Here is a 27,715-nt window from a genome sequence, read left to right as displayed (position 1 = left end):
AAATGATCAAATGTCTAAAGTTTTCAAAGATTTAAAAGCCTCACCTGCAAAGTGGGACTAACTACAATACAAAGACAGTACTCTGCAAATTTTAAAGTGCTAAATAAATATTAACAACTATTGTTATTCTCACTGCTAACTATAAATTGATCAACAATATGTTCAGAACACTGTGGGCCAACTACAGATTAAGTATAAATTGGTCAATAAACTGTAAAATAACACCTTGAGAACACTGAAATCGGTTTACTTTTCTACTATATAAAAATCTTGGTTGGTTGTTTCTATTTGGGAATAGCCCGCATTCTCCATTGAAAGTATATTCCCTTCTTTAACCCAAAAGCTACTTGCTCTCAAGATAACCCACATTCTCCCTTGAGTGTCTCTGTTTTCCTAAATAAACCTCTGACTACACCTTTGAAAAAAAGAAAAAACCTTGGCTAGATGATATTACCAGATCTAAGACTATTCCAGGCATACTTGTGAGAGCTAAGGCAGAAATAAATAATTTACCAGAATAAATTAAAATGGAAAAAAAAAAAGTTAGAAGGAAATGAGAGGCTGTGACTCTATCATAAATACAACACATAATAATTTAAAAAATCGAAGCCATGGAGAGAATAAAAATAACATTTTAACCAAAAAAAAAAAAAAACAAGTTTTAGATTAGGAAAAAGGCTTGCAAATTTCCAGGTAAGATCTGTTGGACCCTAATAAATGGAATGCTATACACATTACTAAGTTCTAACCCAAAAAATTCTAATACGATCTTTCCTCACTGATTTCCTCAGAGGACCCTTCATGAAATGAAAACTCACTGAAAATAGCACACACATTTTTGAAACATCACATTCTCTTAAGACATAAGAATATTCAACTTATACTTATTTAAAATTCCCCTCTCCCCAAGAGATTTCGAATTCCCACAGCTGGCAAATCAACCTGGCACAGAAGGGTATTATCGGTTAGCTGACAGTATGGCTAAGATATGAAAAAGCACTATAGTGAATGAGCTTTGGGCAAAATTCAGAGAATTCCATAGTCTGAATCCAAGAGTAGTCTCTTCTGCATTAGGTCAGACTCATGCCAACACCGCCCTCTGGTGGTCAGTTAGATTGGTTGTAATGTTCTATAAAAGATGTCTACTCGGCTGGACAAAGAAATTCTGCAATACTTAGTTATCATCCTTTCCAGGGCTTACTTAGGCTCTTTCACCTAGATTAATGTTTCTCAATCTCAGATGTGCATCCAACTTATCTATCTGTAAGAGGTTGTTAAAATACTTGTTAAAATCAGGCCTCATGCACAGAGTATCACAGGCCTCATGATACTCCTGGTGGAAAGAACATACTTCGAGGCCCACTAACTATCCTATGTTAATTTCCTCTCCTACAGAAATACGCTTTTAGGGGTTTGAGGGTGTAGTTCAGTGGTAGAGCCCTTGCCTAGCATGAGTGAAGCCCTGGGTTCAAATCCCAGAACTACAAAAATAAATAAATGACAGAAATAAACTTTTAGTTTCAAAGACCTCCTGGAATGTAAAGAAGAATGCATGTTCTCAATCTTACAAATAGAAATATTTAAGCAGAATATAGAAAAATATGTGGCTCATCCACAAATTTAACAACTATTTGTTCTCAGGGTCAACAGTACATAAAATGAATGTACATTACATTGAATGAAAAAGAGTCAAAGAATTATTGCTTAGTTTTTCACATCTGAGAGAAATCTTCTGTAATGTGTCTTCCTTTCCTGGAAATTAGGGTCATATAGTGCTGATAGCAAGCAATTAGTATGAATGAATATACTATTTTTGAAGCAAAACAAAAAAAAAGTCAAGTAACATACATTAAAAGAAAGCAATTGAGAATTGTTTTCTAGGGTGACAGGCATTTATTATTTTTTTAAATAGCAGGCATTTGATTTATTTATTTTGGGGGGTGGTACCAGGGATTGAACTTAGAGGCACTCAATCAGTGACCCACATATCTCCAGTCCTATTTTGTATTTTATTTAGGGACAGGGTCTCACTGAGTTGCTTAGGGCCTCACTAAGTTGCTGAGGCTGGCTTTGAACTTGTGATCCTCCTGACTCAACCTCCCAAGCCACTGGGATTACAGGCATGTGCTACCATGCCCAGCAATGACAGGCATTTTAGACAAAGAGTTTGATACTAGTTTTATTCCCAGGTATATGTGCATAGTTTATGAGTAAAAGGGAAAAGGTAGGGCTACGGATGTAGCTTAGTGGTAAAGTGCTTGCCCTGGATCCAATTCCCAGTAGTGTAAAAAAGAAAGAAGGAAAGGAAAGTGTATAGTACATACACAGACAAGACCTAAAAACAACATCAAATCCAGTAGCAACGAGCATCCATAGCACTCACACTGTGAACCTAAAATACCATCTCCAACTTAAAAAAAAAAAAAAAAAAAAAGAGCTTCTTGGACAAATTCACGTATTCAAGTTTGGTGCAGGAATTGTACTCAGAGGAACAAGCAACTTTCCTACTTTGTGCTAAATGACATAAAGGCAGCCCTGCTTTCTTTTCCCTCATTTTTAAGTTGAAGGCTAAAATTAGAGTGGGTGTATAAGAATTTAAGGAAATAAAAACATCATTGTCCAAAGAGTTCTATTATGTGTAACCCATTCAACTGCCCCTTCTGAATCTAGATGCAGGAAAATGGTTGATAAATTTCCACTGGTTGGCCTGAGACTGCTGCAAATTTTTAAAATAAAAGCACCAGTGATAGCTTACTGAACCTACTCCAAGCAGAAAAGCAAAATGAAAAAGCTAGATGTATAATAAAACATTAAAAGTTTGAGGTTCTTCCATCAATTCTGAAGAAATGTTCAGAAGAAAGAACATCTTATTTACAATGTTTTATATGAAATACAAATATGAAATTTATCATTTTGGCAAAACCCAATAGGTATGATACTCCATAAAAATCAGACCCACAGAAGAGAAATCACCATTTAAAGAGAAGCCACTCACTACTCTATATTTCCCAAGTGTCAAATAAGGAACTCCTCTCCTTTCTTCTTTGGTGTTTCCAAATGGCCACCTTCCATTTCACTCATTCTCAGTTCAGCCTTCTATAATAAAATTTTAGGAAGCTGGCATGGAAAAAAATTTTGTGATTAATAATTTAACTTACTAACTTTACTATTATTCTTTTTGAACAGGTTGAGAAATATATATATACAAAATCCAATTAGACCAAAAGAATGTACAGTAATAATAAGATTCTCCCTGAGGGAACATTCCTCAAGCTTATCTGACAGCAGTCGCTGACACCATGGTCTAAATAAGCCCAACAGTCTGGACAGAGAAAAAGAGGAAATGGTAAAGACTCTCCATGGACTGAAGGTCTTAGTAGTTGCTGAGGCTGAGCTACGAGCTGAGGGAAGGCCTTGCTCATCAAGCATCCCAACAAGCTGTGATGTGAGCTCACCCACGCTGCCACGCCTCATGCTGTGTGCTGGAGTTTACCATCCCCTGAGTCCTTTGTCTCAGATTTGTTGCTGGGCAGAATCACTTAGGCATACTTGGTTTATTTTAGTTCGACGTATAGCTTGCCTATAGGTTGGTTCTGTTGATGTTCTAACAAGTGTGTTAACCTGGTTGGATAATGTGCCTATATATGTCTTGTACAATCCTAAGTAAAATTAAATCTGTGCCTTCAGAGCCTGGTCTCTGATGTCTGTACTGGGGGTCATTGTTGTCCTCACTCTCAGTGGGACCCCTCATCTCCAAACATCAACATCTCCCAATCCCTACACCCCAACCAGCCAGTTTTCCTCCTCAGAGTAACCACTGCTACCAATTTCTAGAGTAGCCTAAGTTAATGAACTTTCAGTTATAAGTTATTTACATATTAAGAATAATAGGGAAGAATCAATCATTTTTATAAGCAACATAAGTTTCTAAAAAATTTCCTCCGAGGGCTGGGGGTATAACTCAGAGGTAAAGCATGTGTCTAGCATGTCCAAGGCCCTGGGTTGATCCCCAGTACCATAAAAACAAACATTAAACAACTTTCTTCCTTGTGAGTGAAGTTAATATGACATGGATCAAACCACTGAAAATGAAGTACAAGAAAACGTCCTGTTCCTACTTCATTATCCTTCAGTCCTAGATGGTGGAAGTAATACACAAAGGAAAACAGAAAATGATACAAAGCAAGATTTTTCCACCAGTGACAGAAGAGGGCAAAATAATGGGGATGGGAGAAGGATCTTAACCATGAATTCAGTTACTACAATATTTAAGCCTTGGGTTGTGGTAGAGTGCTTGCCTAGCACGTGTGAGGGACTGGGTTTGGTTCTCAGCAGCACACAAAAATAAATAAAATAAAGGTATTGTGTTCCATGTACAACTAAAATATATGTATATATTTTTAAAAATATTTAAGCCTTACCACTTTATTTCTTCCTACTTTATTTTTAGGTTAGTTGATCAAAGGAGAAGAAATAACTCTGCTGATCATAAAGGTCTAAAAGAGAACATATATTCCCATTTTCCATTAAGAAATTCAATTTTGGGGCTGGGGTTATGGCTCAGTGGTAGAGCGCTTGCCTAGCATGTGTGAGGCACTGGGTTTGACCCTCAGCACCACATAAAAATAAATAAATACAGGTACTGTGTCCATCTACAACTAAAAATATTTTTAAAAAAAGAAATCTGATTTTTTTCCCTCAGTAAATATTTATGTGGATGTAATTAGATCTTAAACACTCAACAGTTTTCCTGATAATCTGTGCTTACCACCCTTCCCCAAATAAAACTTACATAAAGGCAGCAAGTTCTCCTCTTTCATGCTACTATATGAAGACACAGGCAATGTCACCCCCATACCAACAACAAGAAAAAGCCAGACCAACCACTAAATCATAACTTGAATTCACCAGAGGGCTCTTAGGACCACTGAGTAGTATAAAACCCAAATAAAGACAAGTACTTAAAGGAGATGTGAGGGGTAAGCACTAGCTCTTGAGTGTCAGACTACAAAAGAGATGATAGGTGCAGTACCAGCAGGTATAAAATGTTCAACTAACTTAAGAGTCCATACCCAACCAATGGATTCATACCCACTTGGATGACTGTCTTCACTAGATAAGTTTTTAAAAAACCTTGAGGCAGTGAGGGAGGTGAGAGGGTCTCCATCCGTGCTACAGACCTGGAGGAAGCTACCACTAAAAGAAAGGCATGGGGCTGAGGTTGTGGCTCAGTGGTAGAGATCTTGCCTTGCATGTGTGAGGCACTGAGTTCAACCCCTAGTCCCACATAAAAATAAATAAATAAAATAAAGGTATTATGTCCATGTACAGCTAAAATATATTGAAAGAAAAAAAAAGAAGAAGAAAGGCAGGCACAGAGCTAGGGCCATAACAGGGTTAGGTCCATAGCTCCGTGACAGAGCACTTGCCTATCATGTGTGAGACTTTGTATATGATCACCAGTATGAAGGGGAGTGGGGTAGGGGGCACACACATTACATAATGAAAAAAAGGTGAATTATTCAGGAAAACATAACCATCAAAATGTAGATATATACATGTGATAACATCTTGAAAAACACATCAAACAAAAACTGAAAGAACTTAATGAAGAATTAAACAAATATACAAAATGACATAGAATTCAATCACTCAGATCATCAGAACAAGTAGACAGAAGGTTAATAAAGACACAGAAAACCAAATGCTCTCAACCAACTAGACTTTTCTAACATTAATAGAACATTCCACCCAATAATAGCATAATACACATTATTTCAAGGCTCACTTGTCCAAATAGAATATACTGTAGCCCACAAAACAAACCTTAACAATTGAAATATATTGAAATTTTAAAGAATATTTTCTGGCCGCGCCGCGCATGCCCCTTCCTTTCCAGCCTCGGCCTCGGACCCTGAAGCCTCCGCAATGTTGATGTCCAAGAAGAATCGGATTGCCATTTATGAACTCCTTTTTAAGGAGGGAGTAATGGTAGCCAAAAAGGATGTCCTCATGCCCAAGCACCCAGAACTGGCAGATAAGAATATGCCCAACCTTCACGTCATAAAGGCCAAGCAGTCTCTCAAGTCTTGAGGCTATGTGAAGGAACAGTTTGCATGGAGACACTTCCACTGGTACCTGACCAATGAGGGCCTCCAGTATCTCTGAGATTACTCCACCTGCCACCTGAGATTGTGCCTGCCACTCTACACCATAGCCAACCAGAAACTGGCAGGCCTTGGCCCAAAAGTCTGGAGGGCAAGCAACCTGCAAGGCTCACAAGAGGGGAAGCTGAAAGAGAAACCTAGAGATGGAGTGCTGTGCCCCCTGGTGCTGACAAGAAAGCCGAGGCTAGGGCCCAGGGTCAGCAACCAAATTCCAGTTTAGAGGAGGATTTGGTCATGGACGTGATCAGTCACCTCAGTCAAGTTGGATAGGATTATTTTGTTTTGAATAAACTTGTAGCAGAAAAAAAAAAAAAAGAATATCTTCTGATGCTATAGAACCAAAGTAAACTAAAAATCAGTTATGGAAAGCTATCTGCAAACTCCCCAAATGCTATGAATTAAGCAATGTCCTTAACAAACCACAATTCAAAGAGGAATTCACAAGGGAAACTATGTTCATTTGAATGGAAATAAAAATACAACATATCTTTTCTTCATGAAAGGCTTTTTAAAAATTGCTTTTCTTGTGTAGTACTTACTGTGGGATTTAACCCAGGGGTGCTCTAACACTGACCTAGACCCCCAATCCTTTCTATTGTTTTTGGAGACCAGATCTAAGTTGTCCAGCTGGTCTACAACTTATGATCCTTCTGTCTCAGCCTCCCAAAAGACTGAAATTACAGGTGTGGGCCACCATACCTAGCCAGTACTAGCTTTTTCAGAAAAATAAATAAATATCATATCCTGGGAAAAAAAATATACAACATATCAAAATCCATGGGACAGCTGGACATGGTGGCACATACTTGTAATCCCAGCAGCTCAGGAAGCTGAGGCAGGAGGATTACAAGTTCAAAGCTAGCCTCAGCAACTCAGTGAGACTCTGACTCTAAATAAAAATATAAAAAAAAGGACTGGGGATGTGGCTCAGTGATTAAGCGCCCTTAAATTCAATCCCTGGTGAAGAGGGAGAGGGAGAAGGAGAGGGAGAGGGAGAGGGAGAGGGAGAGGGAGAGGGAGGAGAGGGAGAGGGAGAGGGAGAGGGAGAGGGAGGAGAAGGAGAGGGAGGAGAGGGAGAGGGAGAGGGAGAGGAGAGAAAAGAAAGTCTCAAATCAATTGTCTATGCTCCTACCTTAAGTGAAATGAGCAAATCAACTCAAAGTAAAAAGAAAGAAGACAACAAAGCTAGAGCAGAAATTAAAAACAGAAAGACAGTAGGAAAAAACTCAATAAAACCAAAAAAGTAAATCTTTAAAAAGATCAAGATAATTGATAAACCTCTATCTAAACTTACCAAGAAAAAAATACAGATTATCAATATAAGGAAAGAAGGGTCATGACAATAGGTCTTAGAACATTAAAAGAACAGGATAATATTACAATTTTATCTCTATTAATTTCATAATTTAGAGAAAAAGGACCAAGGAATTTCTAGAAAGATGCAAATTAGGGTTGGGTAGAATATAGCTCAGTAGGAGAGCATTCACCTATCATGCATGAGACTCTAGGTTCAATCCCCAAAGGAAATAAAGGGGTTGGGGGAGACCAAGATACAAATTACCAAAATAATCCTATTCTCTCTTTTGTCAGGGGAGAGAGGAGGGACAACTGGGGAAATCAGGGGTTTGCACATGGTAGGCAAGCATTCAACCACTGAATGACATCCCTAGTCCTTTTTTTATTTTTTAAAGAGGGTCTTGCTAAATTGCCCAGATTGGTCTTGAAGCTGGGATCCTCCTGCCTCAGTCTTCAAAGGAGCTGGGATTATATGCCCAGTTAGTCCTATTATCTCTTAATGAAATTTAATTCTTAGTTTAAAACTTGACAAAACTAGGCACAGATGGCTTTATTGATGAATTCCATCAAACATTAAAAAGAAGAGGAGCTGAGGTTGTGGTTCAGTGGTAGACCGCTTGCCTTTCATGTATGAGGTAACACTGAGTTTGATTCTCAGCAGCGCATATAAATAAAATAAATGTCCATCAACAATTTAAGAAATATTAAAAAAAAAAGAAGAGCTGAAGAAGTGGCTTGTTTTGGAGAGTGCTCGCCTAGCATGCACAAGGGCCGCAGTTTGTATCCCTGGCACCTCAGAGGAAAAGAAAAAAAAAAAGAAAGAAAGAAAAAAAAGGAAGGAGAAAACAATATCCATTCTATACAAACTATTCTAGAAAACAAAAGAGGAGGGACCACTTTCCCAACACATTTTATGAAGTCAGCGTGACCTCAATTTTAAAGCCAGACAAAGATGTTACCAGACAATGGAAGACTAATATACCTCATGAACATAGATGCAAAAATCCTCAACCAAATATTTAGCAAATCTGATCCAGGAATATATAAAAACAGCAAATCTCTCTTAAAGACTTTAATCCATGTTTTAATCCTGACCTGAAGTGACTCCAAAGACAATAAATAGAATCTCATTCCCAAAGATAAACTCTAATGTAAGTACATAATGTTATATATCTAACTTTACAAAGCTATTTTCAAAGGAAAAAAGGGACAGTAAGGAAATTAACAAGTAGATTATGTGAGAGTTGAAATATTACAAAAGAAACTTTAGGATTAAAAGTAATTTATAGGGCTGGGGTTGTGGCTCAGTGGAAGAGCACTTGCCTAGCATGTGTGAAGCACTGGGTTCAATCCTCAGCACCACATATAAATAAATAAAGTAAAGGTCCATTGACAACTAAAAAATATATTTAAAAAAAAAGTAATTTATAGTCTCATGAACACACACTCAATTAATGAGTCTGTCCCTTTGGTTTCTAAAAAAGAAATTTAAAAAGAAAAGTTATTAGCCTATAATTAAAGAACTTGACTTAGTTTCCTCAGGGCTTCTAAGATTATGACTCAAATAATAATCTCCAATCTACTTTCTGAACATACATATCCAGTTTGTCTTAAATATTTACCTTCAATCTGGCTGGTATCTGAGGATGGTTTCTTCTTTGACTCAGAGTTCCCAGTTTTCTCATCCACATCCAGGAGAGGAATATAATCTGTTTTTCCGACAGTTTCCCCCACAACATCATCAAAAGCCTCTGCCTCCAGTGTGGCAATGAAGTCCCGCTTTATCTCTTCCTCAATTTCTGGAGGTGGCTCTGTTAATGCATCTGCAAGACTGAGGTCAGCCATTCTGCACTGCTGCAACTGCCTGTTTAAGAGGAAAGAGATGTTTCATTTAATGAGCACTGCAAAGGGAAAGACTTTTCTAGGCATTCTCATCACTTGATTTTTAAAAATGAGGCATAATCAAAAAGTTTAAAGGTAGAAGAGGCTTACTTATTTGGGAAAAAAAAAATAAAATAAAATAAAGCTCAGAAATGGACAGTCTTACCCAAGATAAGTCATTACTATTTGTTCTCACATTTCTGGGAGACAAGCAAGTGCCATTTTGTCCTTTTTATTAATAACTTAAATACAAAAAAATCAACTTATTGAAAGATACAGCCAGTAAGATTCAAATTGGGCCTTTTGATTTCAAGTCTCATACTCTTTCAACTATACCATGTATCTTCATTTTCAAATCATGTCCCAGAAAAGTTTTTAAAAGAATACAAAAAGAGGTCAGATGAGAATAGTCCCAGAAAAAAAGATTACATTATCGCGTGAATGAAATAGGCTTTCTGAGTGAAGACTGAGTATGGGCCTTTTCTTGGAGTGAGTTCTGCTTTATCAGTCACGTTACAGCCCCATTCACCAAACTACAACATACAGCACAGCTGGCATGAAAAATACAGACATGTCTCTGAATTAGGCTGGGAAGATGGCCACATATATCACCATTTTTACAGAATACCAACCTCTTAATTTTTTAACATAATCTGAAGCTAAGAACTATAGTTTACTATAAGTAAAACTATAGATGACTAGCCTAGAAAATACAAAAATCATGGAGTGAAGAGAGCCAACAGGCCTGCAATAAACTAAACGTCTAGTACTTGCGAAGTACAAATGTATACAGAATACTATATTCCTGCTTTCAAAGTCTAAATTACTACAAACTCCAAGAGATTCAAAAGGATGTGAACTATGAGTCATACTATTGACTGGGTAAATGTAAGTCAAACAGCAATCTTTAATTGCATACTGTAATGATTACTGCTTGTGTTTGCCAAGAAATTTATTCTTCTGATCTCCCACAATACAAACCAGTCCCTATCCCCACAGGATTAAGGTTATATCTAAAAGACTGAGGAAAAAAAAAAAAAAACTATTAGAAAAGGACAATTTTGTGGCTACACTCTGGAAGGAAGGTTCACTCTATTCTTTTTTGAGGACAAATAAATGACCTTCCCATAAATCTTTCTTTTGCTTAATTAAGCAATCTACTTCAGTTGGTTATAGCCAAAGAGTCTCACTGTAAGTATGTAGTCTTACACCTTTAAAAATATATATATATTGGGGATAGGACCCAGGGGCATTTTATCACTAAGCTACGTCCCCAGTCCTTTTTATTTTTTTATTTGAGACATGGTCTTCCTAATTATACTTAGGGTCTCACTAAGTTGCTAAGGCTGGCCTTGAACTTTTGATCCTCCAGCCTCAGCCTCCTGAGCCTCTGGGATTACAGGTGTGCACTCACCTGCCAACCCAAATTTTTAAAAAGTCAAAATTTATTATGATTCAAGCCACCGAATGGTCAGGTTTTTCTTTCAAGCTCTTCTCCGCTGTCTATCTCTCCAAAACAAATAAAACAGAGTCAGGAACACAGTCATTCTCTTCAGACTTGTCCCCACACATCCTGGCCTCCCACTTACACTATCCTTATTTGCTAGAAATATAGAAGTCATAGACCTTTTCCTTCATTACATTTTGTTTGTTTCCACCAAGATGTGTGGCCACCACAATTACATAACATGTACGAAGCAAATATTTTTACAGAACCCTAAAAAAATCAGGGGTAATTCTACCCCCCAAACCCCAAATCTAACACCTAAAGGCTTTGCTGTATGTTTCAATATAGAAAGTATGAGGTTGGAGGCATAGGGGTTTAAATATGAAATAGCATCAACTGCTGAATTCTACTACACAAAACAAAGTACAGAGAGGATAATGAAGCCCAGGAATAAGACCTATTTCTTCTAAGCAGGTGCTAGAAAGAAAAAGGTAACCTTTTTCCAGCACAGAGAATTTGGAGGAAATTTGTCCAGATTTATATGGTGAAAATACTCATTATATATAAGGAATATATATAAGAAAAAATATCAAGATTTGGAAAGACATTAAATACTGAATTTATATAACTTCCAAATAAAATAAAAAATTTTAATAAATTTGAGCCTTCTTCCATGTGCCTTTTTATTATCAGGCTTCCTAATTATAATGGTTACTTTAATTCCTGATCAAGAGTTATCAATAAGGCCAGGCACAGTGACATATACCTGTAAGCCCAGTGACTCGGGAGGCTGAGGCAGGAGGACTGTGAGTTCAAATCCAGCCTCAGCAATTTAGCGAGGTCCTAAAGCAACTAAGAGAGACCCTGTCACTAAATAAAATATTTAAAAGGGCTGGGGATGTGGCTCAGTGGGTTCAGCACCACTGGGTTCAATTCCCAGTACCAAAAAAAAAAAAAAAAAAAGAGAAAATTATAAATGATTGAGCTAAGAATATTATGCAGTCTTTAGAAAGAACTTGTCATTTGCAACAACATGGATGAACCTTGAGGACATTATGCTAAGTGAAACACACACACACACACACACACACACACACACGGTAACTAATTAAGATGATATGCTAATTTGCTCAACTGAAGTAATCCTTTCACCAAATATATCAAAACATCACATTTTAACCTTAAATATAAATAATTTTTTAAATGTCAGTTAAATAAAACCATTGTCTTTGATCAATAATTGTCTTTCCAAGAACATACAAAGAGAATTATTCCCATACCATTTTTTTTCCTCCTATTAAGCAAGTGTTTTTTTCCTCTTGGTACAGGGATTGAACCCAGGGCCTTGTACGTGCTAAAAAAGTGTTATACCACTAAGCCACATCCCTAGTCCTGAAAAGCTTTTCATTCTTGAAATCTGTTCCCAGCTCTGCTTAAATTCAGCAAGACTCTATGGCTCTCTTCTCTTCAGTTGCTCCCATCCCATTCCAGTCAACACACTGAACATGACCAGCAATAACTATACTTTTACCAGTGTGAAACTGGTGACAAAAACTGGCAGTTTAAAAAAAAAAAAAAAAAAAAAAAACTGGTACTTTTGCTGCCAAAAGAAGTAAAACTCTATTTGGGGTGGGAATTAGAAATCCTGTGGCATGACAGTCTGCAGCAAATGCAATCTCAAACTGAATTTCACTACTGAAATGATGAATTCCACTACTGAATAATGACTATGAATTCAGACATCAGCAAATTTTCAGAGGGAATCATAAACAGGAGTTCAAATATAATTTCAACTGTAAGACAGTAGTAGTGGCACACTCTGAACCCATTCACATGAATGCGGGTAGGAAGCCTTATCCTTTGCCCAGACTACTTTACATCTGAAATAGTTTAACTCCAGACTCTGCCAGGGAAAATGCCAAAAAAGGTCCATTAAAGAATTTGATAGAAACCTGACAGGTCTGAGGGTTTTGGCTCAGTGGCAGGGCACTTGCCTAGTGTGTGTCGAGGCACTGGGTTCAATTCTCACTACCACATATAAATAAATAAAACAGGGCTGGGGAGATAGCTCAGTTAGTAGAGTGCTTGCCTTGCGTGCACAAGGCCCTGGGCTCGATCCCCAGCACCGCAAAAAATAAATAAATAAATAAATAAATAAAACAAAGGTCACTGACAAATGGGGGGGGGGACTAACAAATTCTAATGTCAAGAGATTCTACACACACACACACACACACACACACACACACAAAAAAAAAAAAAAAAAATCACTGCTTGTCCCTTTTTTATCTATCTACCAGTTAGCTGTTGAGAGCATTCTGTACTAAAAACAATAAAGGATGTCTACAATTAAACTGTTTCATGGTCAAAGAAATTTGAGACATCTGTGCTATCCTTAATGACATACAAGGTTCCAATAGATAAAATTTTCCCCCATAACTCTATAATGAGTCTTGCAGTGCAATCTACTCAAATTTCCTGATTTAGAACACAGGTAGCCAGAAGTGGTGATGCTTGTCTGTAATCCCAGCTCCTCAGCAGACTGAGGTAGGTGGACTCATTTTGTCATCGTTTTGTTTTGTTTTGTTTTTGTACGTTTTATATCATCTATTTTTTTTCCTTTTCACATTTTTTATTGGTGCATTGCAGTTGTACAAAATGATGGAATTTTTTGGTTACATATTTATACATATCTAACAATACAATTTGGTTCATATTACTCCCCAACATTCCCCTGCCCCACAAGTTTAAGGTCAAGTTTGAGGCTCAACAACTTAGAGGAACCCCGTCTCGAAATTTAAATTTTTTTAAAAGGTCTGGGGATGTCGCTCAGTGGCAGAACACTTGCCTAGCATGTATCAGTGAAAACACAAATACATTTTAAATATTACTTAACAGATTATAGATAAATACCAGTTTCTCAATCCACAGTAAACCTTCCCCTCCTAGATCCCTACCTCCACATATTCCCACACCACCTCCTGGGCTGACATGTGGTTCAGCAGTTTAAATTTGCCAGAAGGCAAAACTGATAGAAAATTACAGAATTGGAAAGTGGGAAGGTCACTTGACTAGGAGTGCATCCAGCCAACCACTCAGCATCTGCATCTCAATGGTTTAGCTATTTTTATTTGTCCCACACACAAATAGAAGTATGACTTAAAAACACATGCACACAAACTCTACTTATAGAATAAGCATTGCTAGTGATACTGGAAATGAAAGTACTAAATTTTAGTCAGAAACCTCAGTTGTCAATAAATTAACAAGATTACCTAATTTTCTAGTTATTATGTGAGATTTTTTTGTTTGGTTGTTTGGGGACTGTGGACTGAAGTCAGGGATACTTTACCACTGAGCCACATCCCCAGATCTTTTTCATTTTTATTTTTGAGACAGGGTCTTGCTAAATTGCTAAAGGTCTCACTGAGGTGCTGAGGCTGACCTCAAACTTAACAATTCTCCTGTCTCAGCCTCCCAAGTTGCTGGGTGACAGGCATGCACCACCATGCCTGGCTATTTATTTTATTTTACAATGTGTACAAGTATAATATGCTTTTTAAGTGCTCGGTAGATTTGTTAAAATGGTTCTGTGAGTGTTCCATCCTATAATAAATTCATGTATAAATTTCATCTCACACAGAACCATTCGATGTTATTTAATATTCAGTTATGCCTTAAATGTTCAATTACATATTTTATAGGCAAAAGGACATAACACAGTATTGTTTTCAAATCTGGGTATTCAGGAAAACTAAAAAATATACCCTTGTAAATAAGAAGTATCCACTTTCAAAAAAATTATTTCATTGACCATTTATACTATTCTTCTTCTATCTGTATAAATAATAAAGTTAACACTAAATGGATTTGTGAGTAGGATGCAAAAGAATTTGAAAGCTGAGTACAGAAGCTTCTATGTTTCACTGAAGAACTGGTTGAATATGACACTCACTGTGGCCTTGACTGAGTCACCTCTGGGGTCGAGTTCCCCAACTGTAAAATGAGAGTGTTATGTTAAATGATTCCTCAGGTTGTTTATTCTATCAGCTACTTATAATTCAGTTTCATCGCTTCAATTAGCTATTAATAAATAAACCTCATACAGACCCTCAATGTGAATATGTATGACTATTATTCCATAAATCAAGAAATCAAGTTCTCTCAATTATAACTGTGTTCAGGTTTATTGAAAAGTTTAAAAAAAAATGGCAGATATGGACTGAAAATAAATTCACCAGTGCACCATGCCCTGCTTGAGCCAAAATGACTAGAGCGTAAGAAACTCCACCCAGTCCTGGCTAACATCAAAAGAGCCTGACACTGCTCCGCCAGAAAATAAGCCCCATATTATCTAACTAGACACCAAGAGAACACATGGTTTGCAAGCATAGCACTTTGGACATTTGATCTTTCATTCTAACCACATGCCTCAAGTGAAATTATCTGGTAAGAAATGTTTTGAAATAGGTAAACTAAGGCAAGAGAAAACTACATAACATGATGATGAAGCAAAGAACAGAATCAAGGTCTCCTGATTACTGACTACTGTCCCACTATTAATAGTCATGTGCTCATAAATAGTAAATAAGAATATATGATGAAGTCATAAGCACCTCCTCTGCTGGGTGGTTTACTTTAGATAATCCACAAACTTTGGAATTAACTATCAAACTGAAAGTATTTTCAAGGTGTATACAGATTAGTGTTCGTATCTAATTTAAACACAGTAGTTGCCAAATGTGATACACACTTGTAATCTCAGCTACTCTGGAGGCTGAGGCAGGAGAATCACAAGTTTAAGGCCAGTCAAAGCAATTTAGCAAGACCCTTTCTCCAAAAAAGCAGCAGGAACATAGCTCATGGTAGAGCACCCTTGGGTCCAATCCCCAGTACTACCCCCACCAAAACAAAAACAAAACTGATTAGAAAGTATGCTATGGCTAAAATGCACTGTTTACTCCTCAGGTGTGGAAGGAACCCAACATCCCAGTCAGACCTAGAGACTACTTACAATCTAACATGTTTAAAGGTATAGCCTACATCGTGATTTCATGTTCAACATCAGATTTCTTTTTTTTACTTTGCTTAGCAAGCTTTCATCTACTAAATGGTAACTTTACTTCCCCCAATTTGGCGTGCGGGGGGTGGGGATAGGGAGTACTGAGGATTGAGGTGGGGAGTACTGAGGATTGAATCCAGGGGCATTTTACCACTGAGCTATATCCCCAGTCCTTTTTTATTTTGAGACAGGATCTTGCTAAGTTGCTAAGGGTCTCACTAAGTTGCTGAATTTGTAATCCTCCTGCCTTCAGCCTCTGGCACTGCTGTCCCCAAATTTGTCTTTAATCAATTTCTTTTGAAGGCCTATTACATATCAATCTGAACCTTATTTGTCTGGTGGCTATGTTGTTTTTAATTTATTTAACCAAAAAACCTTGATTTCAATAAACATAGTATTTCATTAGAAGTAAAACCAAATCTTCAGTGAGGATCTCTAGAGGAATCTGTTACCAGTTTATACAGTTCACAAGCACATAAGATCTTTGAGGCAAATCTGAATTTCTCTGCTTCCTCTCAGAAGGAGACTTACAAATGACAACAGACACTCAGCCAGGATCTCATAGCCCTAAGCAATAAACTTCAAACCCCTGAAGAATGCATTACCTTTCCACCCCCAGGTGACTCCCTATATGCTGCAAGAATAATAGCTATACTTTAGGAACTGATGCAATTTCCGGATTTGAAAGGGTTCTGGTTTATAACCATTTGTCCGGTTCATCACAGGATTAGCAACAGGAAAGAACACTTGATTACTACAATAGCTGAAGCCATCACCCAAATAAATTCCTACATGAAAGAACACAGTGATACAGGTTAAAATAAGTTACATTTTACTCCCAAGTAGTTCCCATAACAAAGAGTCCCTTTTCCCACTGCTAACTTAGGGAGCTCTGCCCTCTAAATGCAAAAACACTGCAAACACATGCACATACAGAAAATCTTGCATCACAAGGCTCAAAGCCTAGCTTTCTTACTTACAGTAACTATCCAGGAAGCTTGTGTTTGGTCCTGACTGAATGCATTTTGAATCTACAATCAGGCACCAGTCTGCAACATTTCTGACCAAGTGAATTTAAATCTATTCCTCCAGGAAGAATAATCTACACCAGATACCTCCCGCTGTTGGCCATGTGATACAGATAGCATGTCTTGCTGAAGTCTGGTTATGTGAGCCAAAACAAGAGATGACAATGACACAGCACTTACATTTCTGTTATAACTATTCTTAAGAGTGAATCTTCAGTTTTATTTCAATAAAAATAAAGTGAATCTTAAGAAGATTCTCAATAGTATCTAACCCCTCAAAGTTTTGAAAAGGCATTTTTTTTTTAACTTTACTGTTTATTCCACTTATCCTTCCTCCCCTTAGTTAATACAGAAAAGCACTCGGAGTTGGCTTATACATATCCAAAAATTATTTCTAATCATTTAAGATATCCAAAGACTTTTTTTTAAAAATGCCAGTTCAGTCACACATGATGGCACAAGCCTGTAATCCCAGCAGCTCGGGAGGCTGAAGCAGGAGGATTTCAAGTTCAAGGTCAGCCTTTGCAACTTAGCGAGGCCCTAAACAAGGCCCTAAACAACTTGGCGAGATCCTTTCTCTAAATAAAATACAAAAAAGGGCTAGGGATGCAGCTCAGTGGTTGAGTGCCCCTGAGTTCATTCCCCAGTCTCAAAAAAGAAAATGCCAGTTCAAATGACCCTCACTTTAACAGGTGAAAAAATGAGTACCAGAGAAAACAAATGAAGCTAGGACTAAGGATCAGACTTAGGAGTCAGAGAATAGCAAAAACAGAAGTGGAACGACAAAATAAACAAAACCTTGCAGGTTTGTAGTTTCTGTTTTACCTGGCACAATGACATCACTATACTCAATACTTTTTTAAGTATACCTACCTTTGCCTATGTATCTATTACTATACCTACTTAAAGGTATGAAGGCAGTCAGGAAGAATACTGAATATCAAGAAAACACTCCAGTTGCCTAGCATGGTGACACACACCTCTAACCCCAGTGGCTTGGGAGGCTGAGGCAGAAGGTTTAATTAAAAGTTCAAGGTCAGCCTCAGCAATTTAGCGAGGCTCTAAGCAACTCAGCAAGACCCTGTCTCAAAATAAAAACTTTTAAAAAAGGCTGGGGATGTGGCTCATGGTTAAAACATCCCTGAGTTCAATTCTTGGTACCAAAAAAACAGCCCAGTTAATTTAAAAGTACCCTAATTCCTATTTAAAAAAAAAAAAAAATTCAGGGATCAGCAGAATAAAGGGACCAGGTGGTGAGAGGAAGAGAGGGAGAGGGGAAAGTACTGGGGATTCATATTGGTCAAATTTATTATATTGTGTGTCATGTACAAATATGTAACAACAAATCCCATCATTATATACAATAATAATGCACCAATAAAAATGTGGAGACAGAAAAAAAAAATTCAAACTCATTGTGGTATCAAGGTCACATGTACCTGACGACCTAGTCATATCACCTACCATAATCAACAGCTGTTCATGCAGGGTCTCCCTATATTCTGGTCACAAGGGACCATCTGTCATTTTGTAGGCATGCCATTCACATGACCACGGTACACCTTGCTCATATCGCTCTCCACACCTGCATCTGTCTTTTCTCTCTCCCTCTTAGTCAAAGTCTCAAACTCAAGGTCCAAATTAACTATCACCTTTTCTGTTATTCCAGTTGAGAATCTATTCTCCTAGTGCTATTCAGAACTAGTATATCATCTGTACTTACATTCTAATAATATAGTCTGATCTGTACTTAGTAGTCGTATATAACAATTCCTGAAAAATGTTAGGTCCCAAAGGGGAAGGACCATGCCTAAGTGATGTGTACACCCTTCTCCTGCCCTTATATTATTTTATACAGGAGATGGCCAAAACAACAAAAACCAACAAAATAAGGGTCTAGCTAAATAGATGGTTCTACAATGATATAAAGGAAATCAATGAAAACTGGATCTAACTTAAAATTAATCAGAGGTTCTGAAACTATAACTCTTCAGGGGCTGGGGAGATAGTTCAGTCAGTAGAGTTGCAAGCACAAGTCCCTGAGTTCGAACCCCAGCACCACAAAAAAAAAAAAAAAAAAAAAAAAAACTCTTCAGAACTTGAAAAATAAACAAATTCAAGGTTGAAGCATCACCTCTTTCTTTTCACTTTCTAAATATAGTTTGTGCCAAAATAATCATGTTTACAATTATGGAAAGAAAACCAACAGGGAGTATCCACACAAACGAACTCTCCACGCTGGGTTACCTTATCATTTATTGGGTTACCTTATCATTTATTAGGTAGAATAATAAAAATAGCTCTCTGTTTTTAGAAAAGCACAACAACATGATGCAATGTGGTAAAAACAAATTTTTATTCAAGAAATCAGCTACCACCACCAAATTAGTATCATAAATATTAAAACCATTTATCATTATTAAACTGCTAACTTTTTATGGTATCGACTCATCTCTCAGGAAGTAATAAGACATAATGTCATTTGAGTATTCACATTCAATTCATATTAGCTCTTAACTTTTGAGAACTATTTTATTTAAGAAAAACCTCTCCATCAAGCAAAGTTTGGTTTCGTTCTATAGTACTGTATAAGATGCTGGTAAAAATGAAAGCGGCAGGTAAAATCAGGAAAGGGGAGGAATTCGTGCTAACAATTTTGTAATTATATATTTACAATGTGTGTTCCTCCCAAAGCCTACCTTAAACTTGAATTCCTAGATGGCAAAGACAGCATCGTTCTCATCTTATCCTGAATATCTAATGTAATAAACATGCAATAAATGCACCTTCATCCTGCTAGGTGTGCTCTGTTCTGTATCATGACACAGTCTTCTCTTGCTGGGACTGAGGTATGCCTACCTGAAAGTACCCTCATGGCTCTTCTGCCATTGGTCCTAAGCACAGAATCAGCACTGGGCTAGTAGCTCAGGCTTTTGAACAGGAAGAGAAGGTATAAACTTTACAGGAGTACTTACAAGGCATTTTGTAGCAGTGGTAAATTTTACTTTAACATATAAATACCTTACGGATGCTTAGACTTAAAAATAACATTAGGTCAAAATTAAACAAAGAAAAGTCAAAGTAAGCTTTAAGTTACCTATTTTTGTTTTTGTTTTGCGGGGGGGGGGGGGGACGGGGGGGGGGGACACGACTAAGAATTTAGCCCAGGGGCACTTTACCAATGAACTACATTCCAATTTCTTTTTATTTTTTATTTTGGGACAGAATCTCACTAAGCTTCTAGGGTTGGCCTGGAACTTGTGATCCTTCTGCCTTAGCCTCCCAAGTCACTGGGATTACAGGGGTGTACCACCACTCCCAACTTTTATTTTTTCATTTTGCTAAGCAAGTGCTCTTGCTAACATATCTTTTAACATTTTATCTTAAATAAAGGTAGAAAATTGTTAAAAGTAAAAATCACTAAATGGAGTCTTACTTTATATACACACGTGTGTGTGTATATGCTAATCATTACATAATATTTTATATTCCAGTAGAATTACCACAGGATCATAACTGTTCAGGGACAGGACTGCGCAATCCCAGATTTTAAAAGTTGATTTTGAAGGGGACCTACAATTGAGTGTCACTGAATTAATCAATGATCTACATAATCCATTCAACATAAAATATTCAGTGAAATTAAATATAACAGTTTCTCTACAATTTAACACCAGAAATGACTGAGTTCTTCCTTGTCAGGAGGGTACGAGTTTTAGGTAGGAGTTTGTTAGAAGTAAAGCCTGAGAGAAACTTCCGTGCAAGTGACCTCTTGAGGGAATATTCTCAGGAGAAGCCTATATAAGCAAGAAAATCTATGGTTTTAGCTTAAGTCCAGCATCTACTTGTTCCATGAGAAACTCTGAAAAACAACTATATACAAAGTCAATACCACCATAACCAGGGTCACATTTTTGTATCTCTTATCAGGCAGTCATTGGCTTAGTGCTGTGTGAAGTCTGGGGCAGAACCCTCCAGACATCTCTGAGGAAGGTGACACCTAACTACTGTGGACTTCACATCAGCTGGGGATTGGAGAGCAACTGACTGGTTAGGGGCTCTACACAAGTTACTAGCAGCATCTACTAAAAAAGGTTCAACCGTATAACAAAAAGGCATATCAAATTGGTTGAGGTATACAAATACAAAGCAAAATAAACTCTGGAGAAAAAAAAAAATTGGGGCTGGAGTTGTGGCTCAGTGGTAGATCACCTGCCTAGCATGTGTGAGGCACTGGGTTTGAAGAATCAAACCACATAAATAAATGAATAAAATAAAGGTATATCAACATCTAAAAAAAATTTTAAAAAGAAAAACACAAAATGACAAAAAGTTCAACAAGATTTAGCAATATTAAATATTACACTTATATTAACATAACTATTTTAAAATATATAAAACTGACAGAAATATGAGCATAACTAGGTGAGGAATATTGTGAGATATACCCCCATAGAGGAATATTGTAATACGTATCTTGCTCAGAAACTGATATGTCATAAAAATAAAATCAGTATACACCTTAAGTATAAACCTTAAGTAAGGTTTGAACAATACATAGAAAGAGTCTCATTAATGAACTGTCTAGTACACTAGAGGACAATTTCTCTTCTTATTATATTATGGAACTTTTTAAAATGTTTACTTATTCATTCATTTTGGTGTGCGATACTAGAAATTGAATCTAGGGCCTCCTTCACACATGCCAGGTCTTTACCACTACATTCCTAACCTCCACTTATTTATTTTTTATTTATTTATTTATTTATTTATTTTTTTTAGTTGGCAATGGACCTTTTTTTAAATTTATTTATATGTGGTGCTGAGAATCAAACCCTGGGCCTCATGCGTGCTACGTAAGTGCTCTGCTACTGAGCTACAATCCCAGTCCTCCACTTATTTTTAAATCAATACACATATCATAAAGTAAGTCTAGATTTTTAAAAATCATTATAGTACAATCCATTCATGAAACCTATAAGTAAGAAAAACTTGAAAGAACTTTTTAAAAATGTTACACAAAATTTTAACACACTACAAATACCCCATGAGATAACACCATAAGAGAAATTTAAATACTTAAAAGTGAATAACAATAATGCTACACAGAAAAGCTATTATTACTATTGATTGCAAATTGTTGATAATATATACTCTTGATACCAAAAGCAGACAAAAAAAAAAAAAACCCAAACAGCAGAAATTATAAGCAAAACTGAATTTAAAAACTTAGATGGAGAGGGCTCGAGGCCTCTCTTAGCGTCACTGGTTAAGGACGCAGAGGACCAGGCTCGAGCTTGCTAATAAATGACTCTTTGTTGCTTGCAAAAAAAAAAAAAAAAAAACTTAGATGGAGGATCAGCAAACATTCTGAAAAGTGATAGCAAAGAGTTTAAACTTTGTGTTACACGTAACATGTCACAACTACAAGTAATCTGTTTTGCAACGTTCTAATATGTATGAATTTCAGTTACCATGGTTTAATTGTTATCAGTCCCCAACAGCACAACTCAAATTTTAGTTACCATAGTCTATTAAATGTAACTGACACAATAACAAATTTGCTGCTAGTTCTTGGTCTACATAAGCACACATGTACTTTCTAGATCTATGATCTATCATGTTACTTTTATAAACGTATTCAGCTCACGGACAGATAGCAAAATATGCAGATGTGTTATTTCCTCATCTTCAGGTTATCAACCCATGTGACAATTTTCAAAAATGGATAACTGAAGAAAGGGGAACTGGCTAATAATTATGAAAGTACGGCAAAGAACAAAAGTACAAATTGTAAAGTTCAAATTGTCTACTTGGGTGACTGAGGCAGGAGAACTGCAAGTTCAAGGCCAGCATAGGCATTTTAGCAAGACCCTGAATTCCCAGAACTGTTAAAAAAAAAAAAAAAAAAAAAAACAACTTTCAAACTGAACATAAATGGAGTTACAGAAGAAACAGTTCACTGTGGGAATGCTGATGTTGCCAATCAAAACTCTACACATGCAGCCAACAGAACTTAGAATGAGCTTATCTCTATAAATGAGGAAAGTAAGTGGGTGAGAAACATGAAGGTGTTCCAGAGGAAGTGAGGCTGGCAAGAAATTTTACATTTAAAGAACTCTTGAGGGCTAGGGATATACCTCAGCTGGTAGAGCGCCTGCTTTGCAAGCACAAGGTCCTGGGTTCAATCCCCAGAACTGCTTTTATAAAAAAATAAAAAATAAATAAAAAAACAGCTCTTAAAGATGTTTTCTGACATTCAAAGTACAAAAAACAAAATGCTGGAAGCTATTCCAAACCTAGAGACAAAGACATATGAAAATATGTCTTCTTCATAAGTTACATGATGAGCAGGCTCTACTATTCAAACTGTTCTTGGTAAGTTTTCATTTTTTAACAAAAAATAAGTTTTATATTTTTGCTTTTATATTTCGGTATGATTGTTGTTTGAGACAAGATCTTGCTATGTTGCCCAGGTTGCTCTCAAACTCGTGGGTTCAAGCAATCCTCCTGCCTCAGCCTCCCCAGTAGGTGGGACAACCATGTGCCATTGTGTCCAACATCATAAGACATTTGTAACAGACAACAGAGAGTTTTAAAGTTTTGACTAAACTATTTTATAGGTCACAGAATAATTGTAATTTTTCCAACTGATTTAACATTGCTCTGCACAGTTTCATACTACATGCCATTTTTACAGTTCCACACAATTGTGCAAGGCAAGGACTGCCTGAATACGGTCCTGCCATTATAATATGAAAGCATCCAAAGATAAATCAATGTCTGAGTTTCACTTTTATTTTAAAATGAGGGGGAAAATATTCTTAGCTCATAGATTATACAAAAGTAAGCAGCAGTATGAATTTGATTTGTAGTCCCTCCTTGTCTCAGGCTCCCAAGTAGCTGGGATTATGGGTAGCAACATAACTATATATGATATACGCAGAAAATCAAACAAACTCTAAGAATTAGCAAACTAATTTAGAAAAATTGTGGAACTCTAGGTCAAGTTTTAAAATCCAGCAGTATTTCCACGCGCCAGCAAAATCTGAAAATATTAGGATGTAAAATACCATTTATAATGACATTTTTAAAATTATCTAGGGCTGGGCATGATGGCATAAACCTGTAATATAAGTTACTCAGGAGGCTAAGACTGAAGGATCAAGGTCAGCCTGGAAAACTTAGTGAGACTCTGTCTCAAAAAATAAAATTGGCTGGGGCTCAGTGGTAGAGCACTTGCCTGGCATCTGTGAGGTACTGCATTTGTTTCTCAGCACCACATATAAATAAACAAAGTAAATAAGGGTCCATTAACCCTTTTATTTTAAAATAAAATAAAATAAAATAAAATAAAAATAAAAAGGGTTGGGGATGTAGCTCAATGGTACAGTACCCTGGGTTCAATCCCCAGAATGGGGGTAGGGTGGGGAGGGCACAACACCTTAAGAATAACTTTAATGAACAATATCAATGACTGCCACACAGAAAACAAAAAACCTGAATTAAAGATTTAAATAAATGACAGTATATATCATGAGTTTGTACTGTGTACTAGAAGTCTCTATATTTTAAAGATGTTAAGTATCCCCAAATTGATTTACAGATTCAACATAATCCTAAGAAAAATTCAATGGGTTTTATTTGTTGTTTTTTGTTTTTGGTACTGAGGACTGAACCCAGGAGTGACTAACCACGGAGTCACTTCCCCAGTCCTTTTTTTGTATTTTATTTAGAGACAGGGTCTCACTGAGTTGCTTAGAGCTTCGCTAAGTTTCTGAGGCTGGCTTTGGACTTGCAATCCTCCTTCCTCAGCCTCCCAAGCCACTGGGGTTATAGATGTGCACCATCACACCCAGTTCAATGGGTTTTATTCTATTTAAATCAAATTAAAAAGTTGATTCTCAAGTTTAAGTGGAAAGAAAAGGAACCACGAATAGCCAAGACAATCTTGGAGAACAAATTTTAATTAATTCACTAACAAATAGAACTGTATCAAAATACTGAAAATACTGAAAATTGATGATAGTTTCACACCTACTAATACTGTAATCGTTACCTTAAATAAAGTAACAAAGACATTGTGGTGCCAGCATAATCACCAAGAAAAAGGACAATGCAAGAGAGCAGTTTCAAGATAGAACCACATACATATATAAATGATGTATTAGTTTTCCAATACTGTAGCAAAATAATTGTTTTTGAAAATTTTATGAAGAAAACAGGTTTTGTTCATAATTTTGGAGGCTAATAGTACAAGATTAGGAAGTTCCATCAATTCAGCCTCTGGTAAAGGTCCCTCCTTAGCTGGGTCACATCACAACAGGTGGCATCATGGTGGGAGAATGTGTGAGCAAGAAAGAGATCATATGGCACAAAAGGAAGCGAGAGCCAGAATGAGAAAGGGTGAGTAACAACCTCTCAGCATTACCACACTGAGGAACAAGCTCCCAACACATGTGCCTTTTGAGGGACACAGACCAAATCCAAATCATAGCAGATACTTAACATATGGCAAATGTGACAATGCACAGCAGTGGGGGAAAGAACTGCCTTTTCAATAAATGGTGCTGGGTCCATTGGGTATTGAATTTTGCCTCGTAGTATATTAAAAAAAAAAAATCAATTCCACTTAGATAGCAGGCCTAAATGTGAAAAGTAAAATGATAAAGCTTCTAGAAGATAATATGGAGAATATGAATATCTTCATCATCATGGGAGGTACTGAGAAGACAGGTAAGATGGAGGCATTACAAAGATAGAGGTGAAAGGGGCAGGGAGAGAAAAACAACAAAAATCCCCCTAACCTGTACCTGTTAAGTTATAAGAAAGATTGTCTTCTTTTTTACAGAAGTAACACTTAATATTAGAAAAACAATAAAGTAATGCCTTTAAAATTCAAAGAGAGCCTTATACAGCTCAGTAGTAGTAGGAGGTCCACAGTTCAGTTCCCAGCACCAAAACCGAATGAACAATAAAAAAAGAGAGAGAGAGATTAATTTGAAGCTAGTTTTTGATATTTTATCCATCTACTAGGTGAAGATGGAAGTAAGAAATTCAAACACACAGTAAATCCATGTGCTGTTTAAGTAAAGGAATTAAGCACAGACTCCAAGAAAATGAAAAATGGATGCAGTATAGTTAGAAAGCACGGTATACAAGAAATAAAATCAAAATGAAATCCCAGGATGATAATGATGTTCTAGATCTAGAAACAACTCTATCCAAAATTAACCTTTCAACAAAAAGTATAAGTGAGTGATTCTAGACATGCAGGGCAGATGGCATATTAAAAAAAAAAAAAAAGACAATATGGGGGAGGGGCAGCTTACTGGAAGGGGACTACACAAGAAAGTACTGATCCAAATATAATACAAACTAGATTGCTAATTACTTTTTTTTTTTTTTTTTTTGGATGGTGGTGCTGGGAATTGAACGCAGGGCCTTGTGCATGAAAGAAGCACTCTACCAACTGAGCTACATATATCCCCAGCACTTGAGTTAATTATATATTTTAAGAACACATTTAATACCTAAGCTTAGAAAATTCTCATTAAATGTGCTAACATGGTATGGTTCTATGAGAAAACAAATGTTTTACACTTATATATAAAAGATATGTATAACACATCACGGGGAAAAAAGGAGAGGAGGGAATGTGGAGGAAGGATGGTAAAGATTCTAAAACAGCAGCTGAAATCAACTGGAAGAGTTTTGCTGACTCTCCATGTTTAATCTTAAGTAGGCAGAAGGCAAAGAGAACTTTGCCTCCTCACTGGAATGTGTTTCTCTAATTGGTTTGAAGGTCTACATGTGCTGACCTTTAAAAGACAGTCTGTCTATTCTCCCTTCTGCAAGTGGGCTGATAGACTGAACATGGGTGGACAATGACTTTGTGGCTCTGATGTTGGCTGTGTTCAATATTCTATTGTATTTCTTATACAAGTACTGGGAGAGTTTTGCAATGTAAGCATTTTTAATCATTCAAAAATAAGTAAGGTTAATGAGAGAAAAGCAAATTTAAACCTTAAATGAAATCGCAAAGAAAAGGAACCTGGGAAAGAAAATTCTCCTAAATATAACAACTAGAGCTCTAACTTACAAACTAATTGCTGCCAAGAAATTTGGAAGTAAATTCTGAGCAATCAAGAGCACAAAAAGCAACCTGCAATACGAGAAAGATTTTGGTGGTGAATATAAAAATTCAAAAAAATGTATAAGGGCTGGGGATGTAGCTCAGCAGTTAAGCGCTTGTGTAGCATATCCAAGGCCCAGGGCAATGAATGGCACACACCTGTAAATTCCAGCAACTCAGGAAGCTAAGGCAGAGGATGGTAAGTTCAAGGCCAGCCTCAGCAACTTAGCAAGACCCTATTCTCAAACTAAAAACTAAAAAATAAAAAGGGTCAGGGATGTAGCTCAGTGGTAAAGCATCCCTAGATTAAATTTCCAATAAAAAAAAAAAAAAAAAAAAAAAAGGCATAACCTTAAAGGGCACTAGCAGACATGGAGCAATCCTGTTTCTTCTTTCTAGTACTCAAAAGACAGCATTTCCTCATCTCCCTTGGAGTCAGAAGTTGAGACATGTGACAGGGTTTCAGTCAATGCAATGTGAGCTGAACTAATATGTCTCACGTAAAAACATTTTATGAGAATCTCCTTCCTAGTGCTCTTTGTAGTCACAAACTAAACACAAAGATATAGTGGAAGACTCCAAAACACCCCACAGGAAGAGCTGAAAGTCCTCAGTAACATGAAGGTCACAGGTCAAACACTCAATGGGCAAGAAATAAACCTTCAATTGGGTTCCACTGGAATGCTAGATATGTATTTT

The 27,715-nt window shown here is 36.8% G+C and overlaps 1 protein-coding gene and 1 pseudogene across 1 annotated transcript in view; one reads left to right on the top strand and one right to left on the bottom strand.

Annotated features, from left to right (window-relative positions):
• The window catches only part of Map4 (microtubule associated protein 4), a 114,820-nt gene extending 105,493 nt beyond the window's left edge, over positions 1-9,327 (bottom strand). Inside the window, 1 exon segment of the mRNA XM_047532339.1 lies at positions 9,086-9,327. Coding sequence (XP_047388295.1) covers positions 9,086-9,308 — 223 coding nt within the window. The 5' untranslated portion in view covers positions 9,309-9,327.
• Positions 5,929-6,457, top strand: LOC124968888 (40S ribosomal protein S10-like; annotated as a pseudogene).
• Positions 9,328-27,715: the final 18,388 nt, after the last annotated feature.

This window comes from Sciurus carolinensis, chromosome 17 (genome assembly GCF_902686445.1).
Source record: "Sciurus carolinensis chromosome 17, mSciCar1.2, whole genome shotgun sequence".
Lineage (NCBI taxonomy): Eukaryota > Metazoa > Chordata > Mammalia > Rodentia > Sciuridae > Sciurus > Sciurus carolinensis.
Note: the sequence above shows the minus strand (reverse complement) of the source record. Positions and strands in the feature narration are given on the sequence as shown.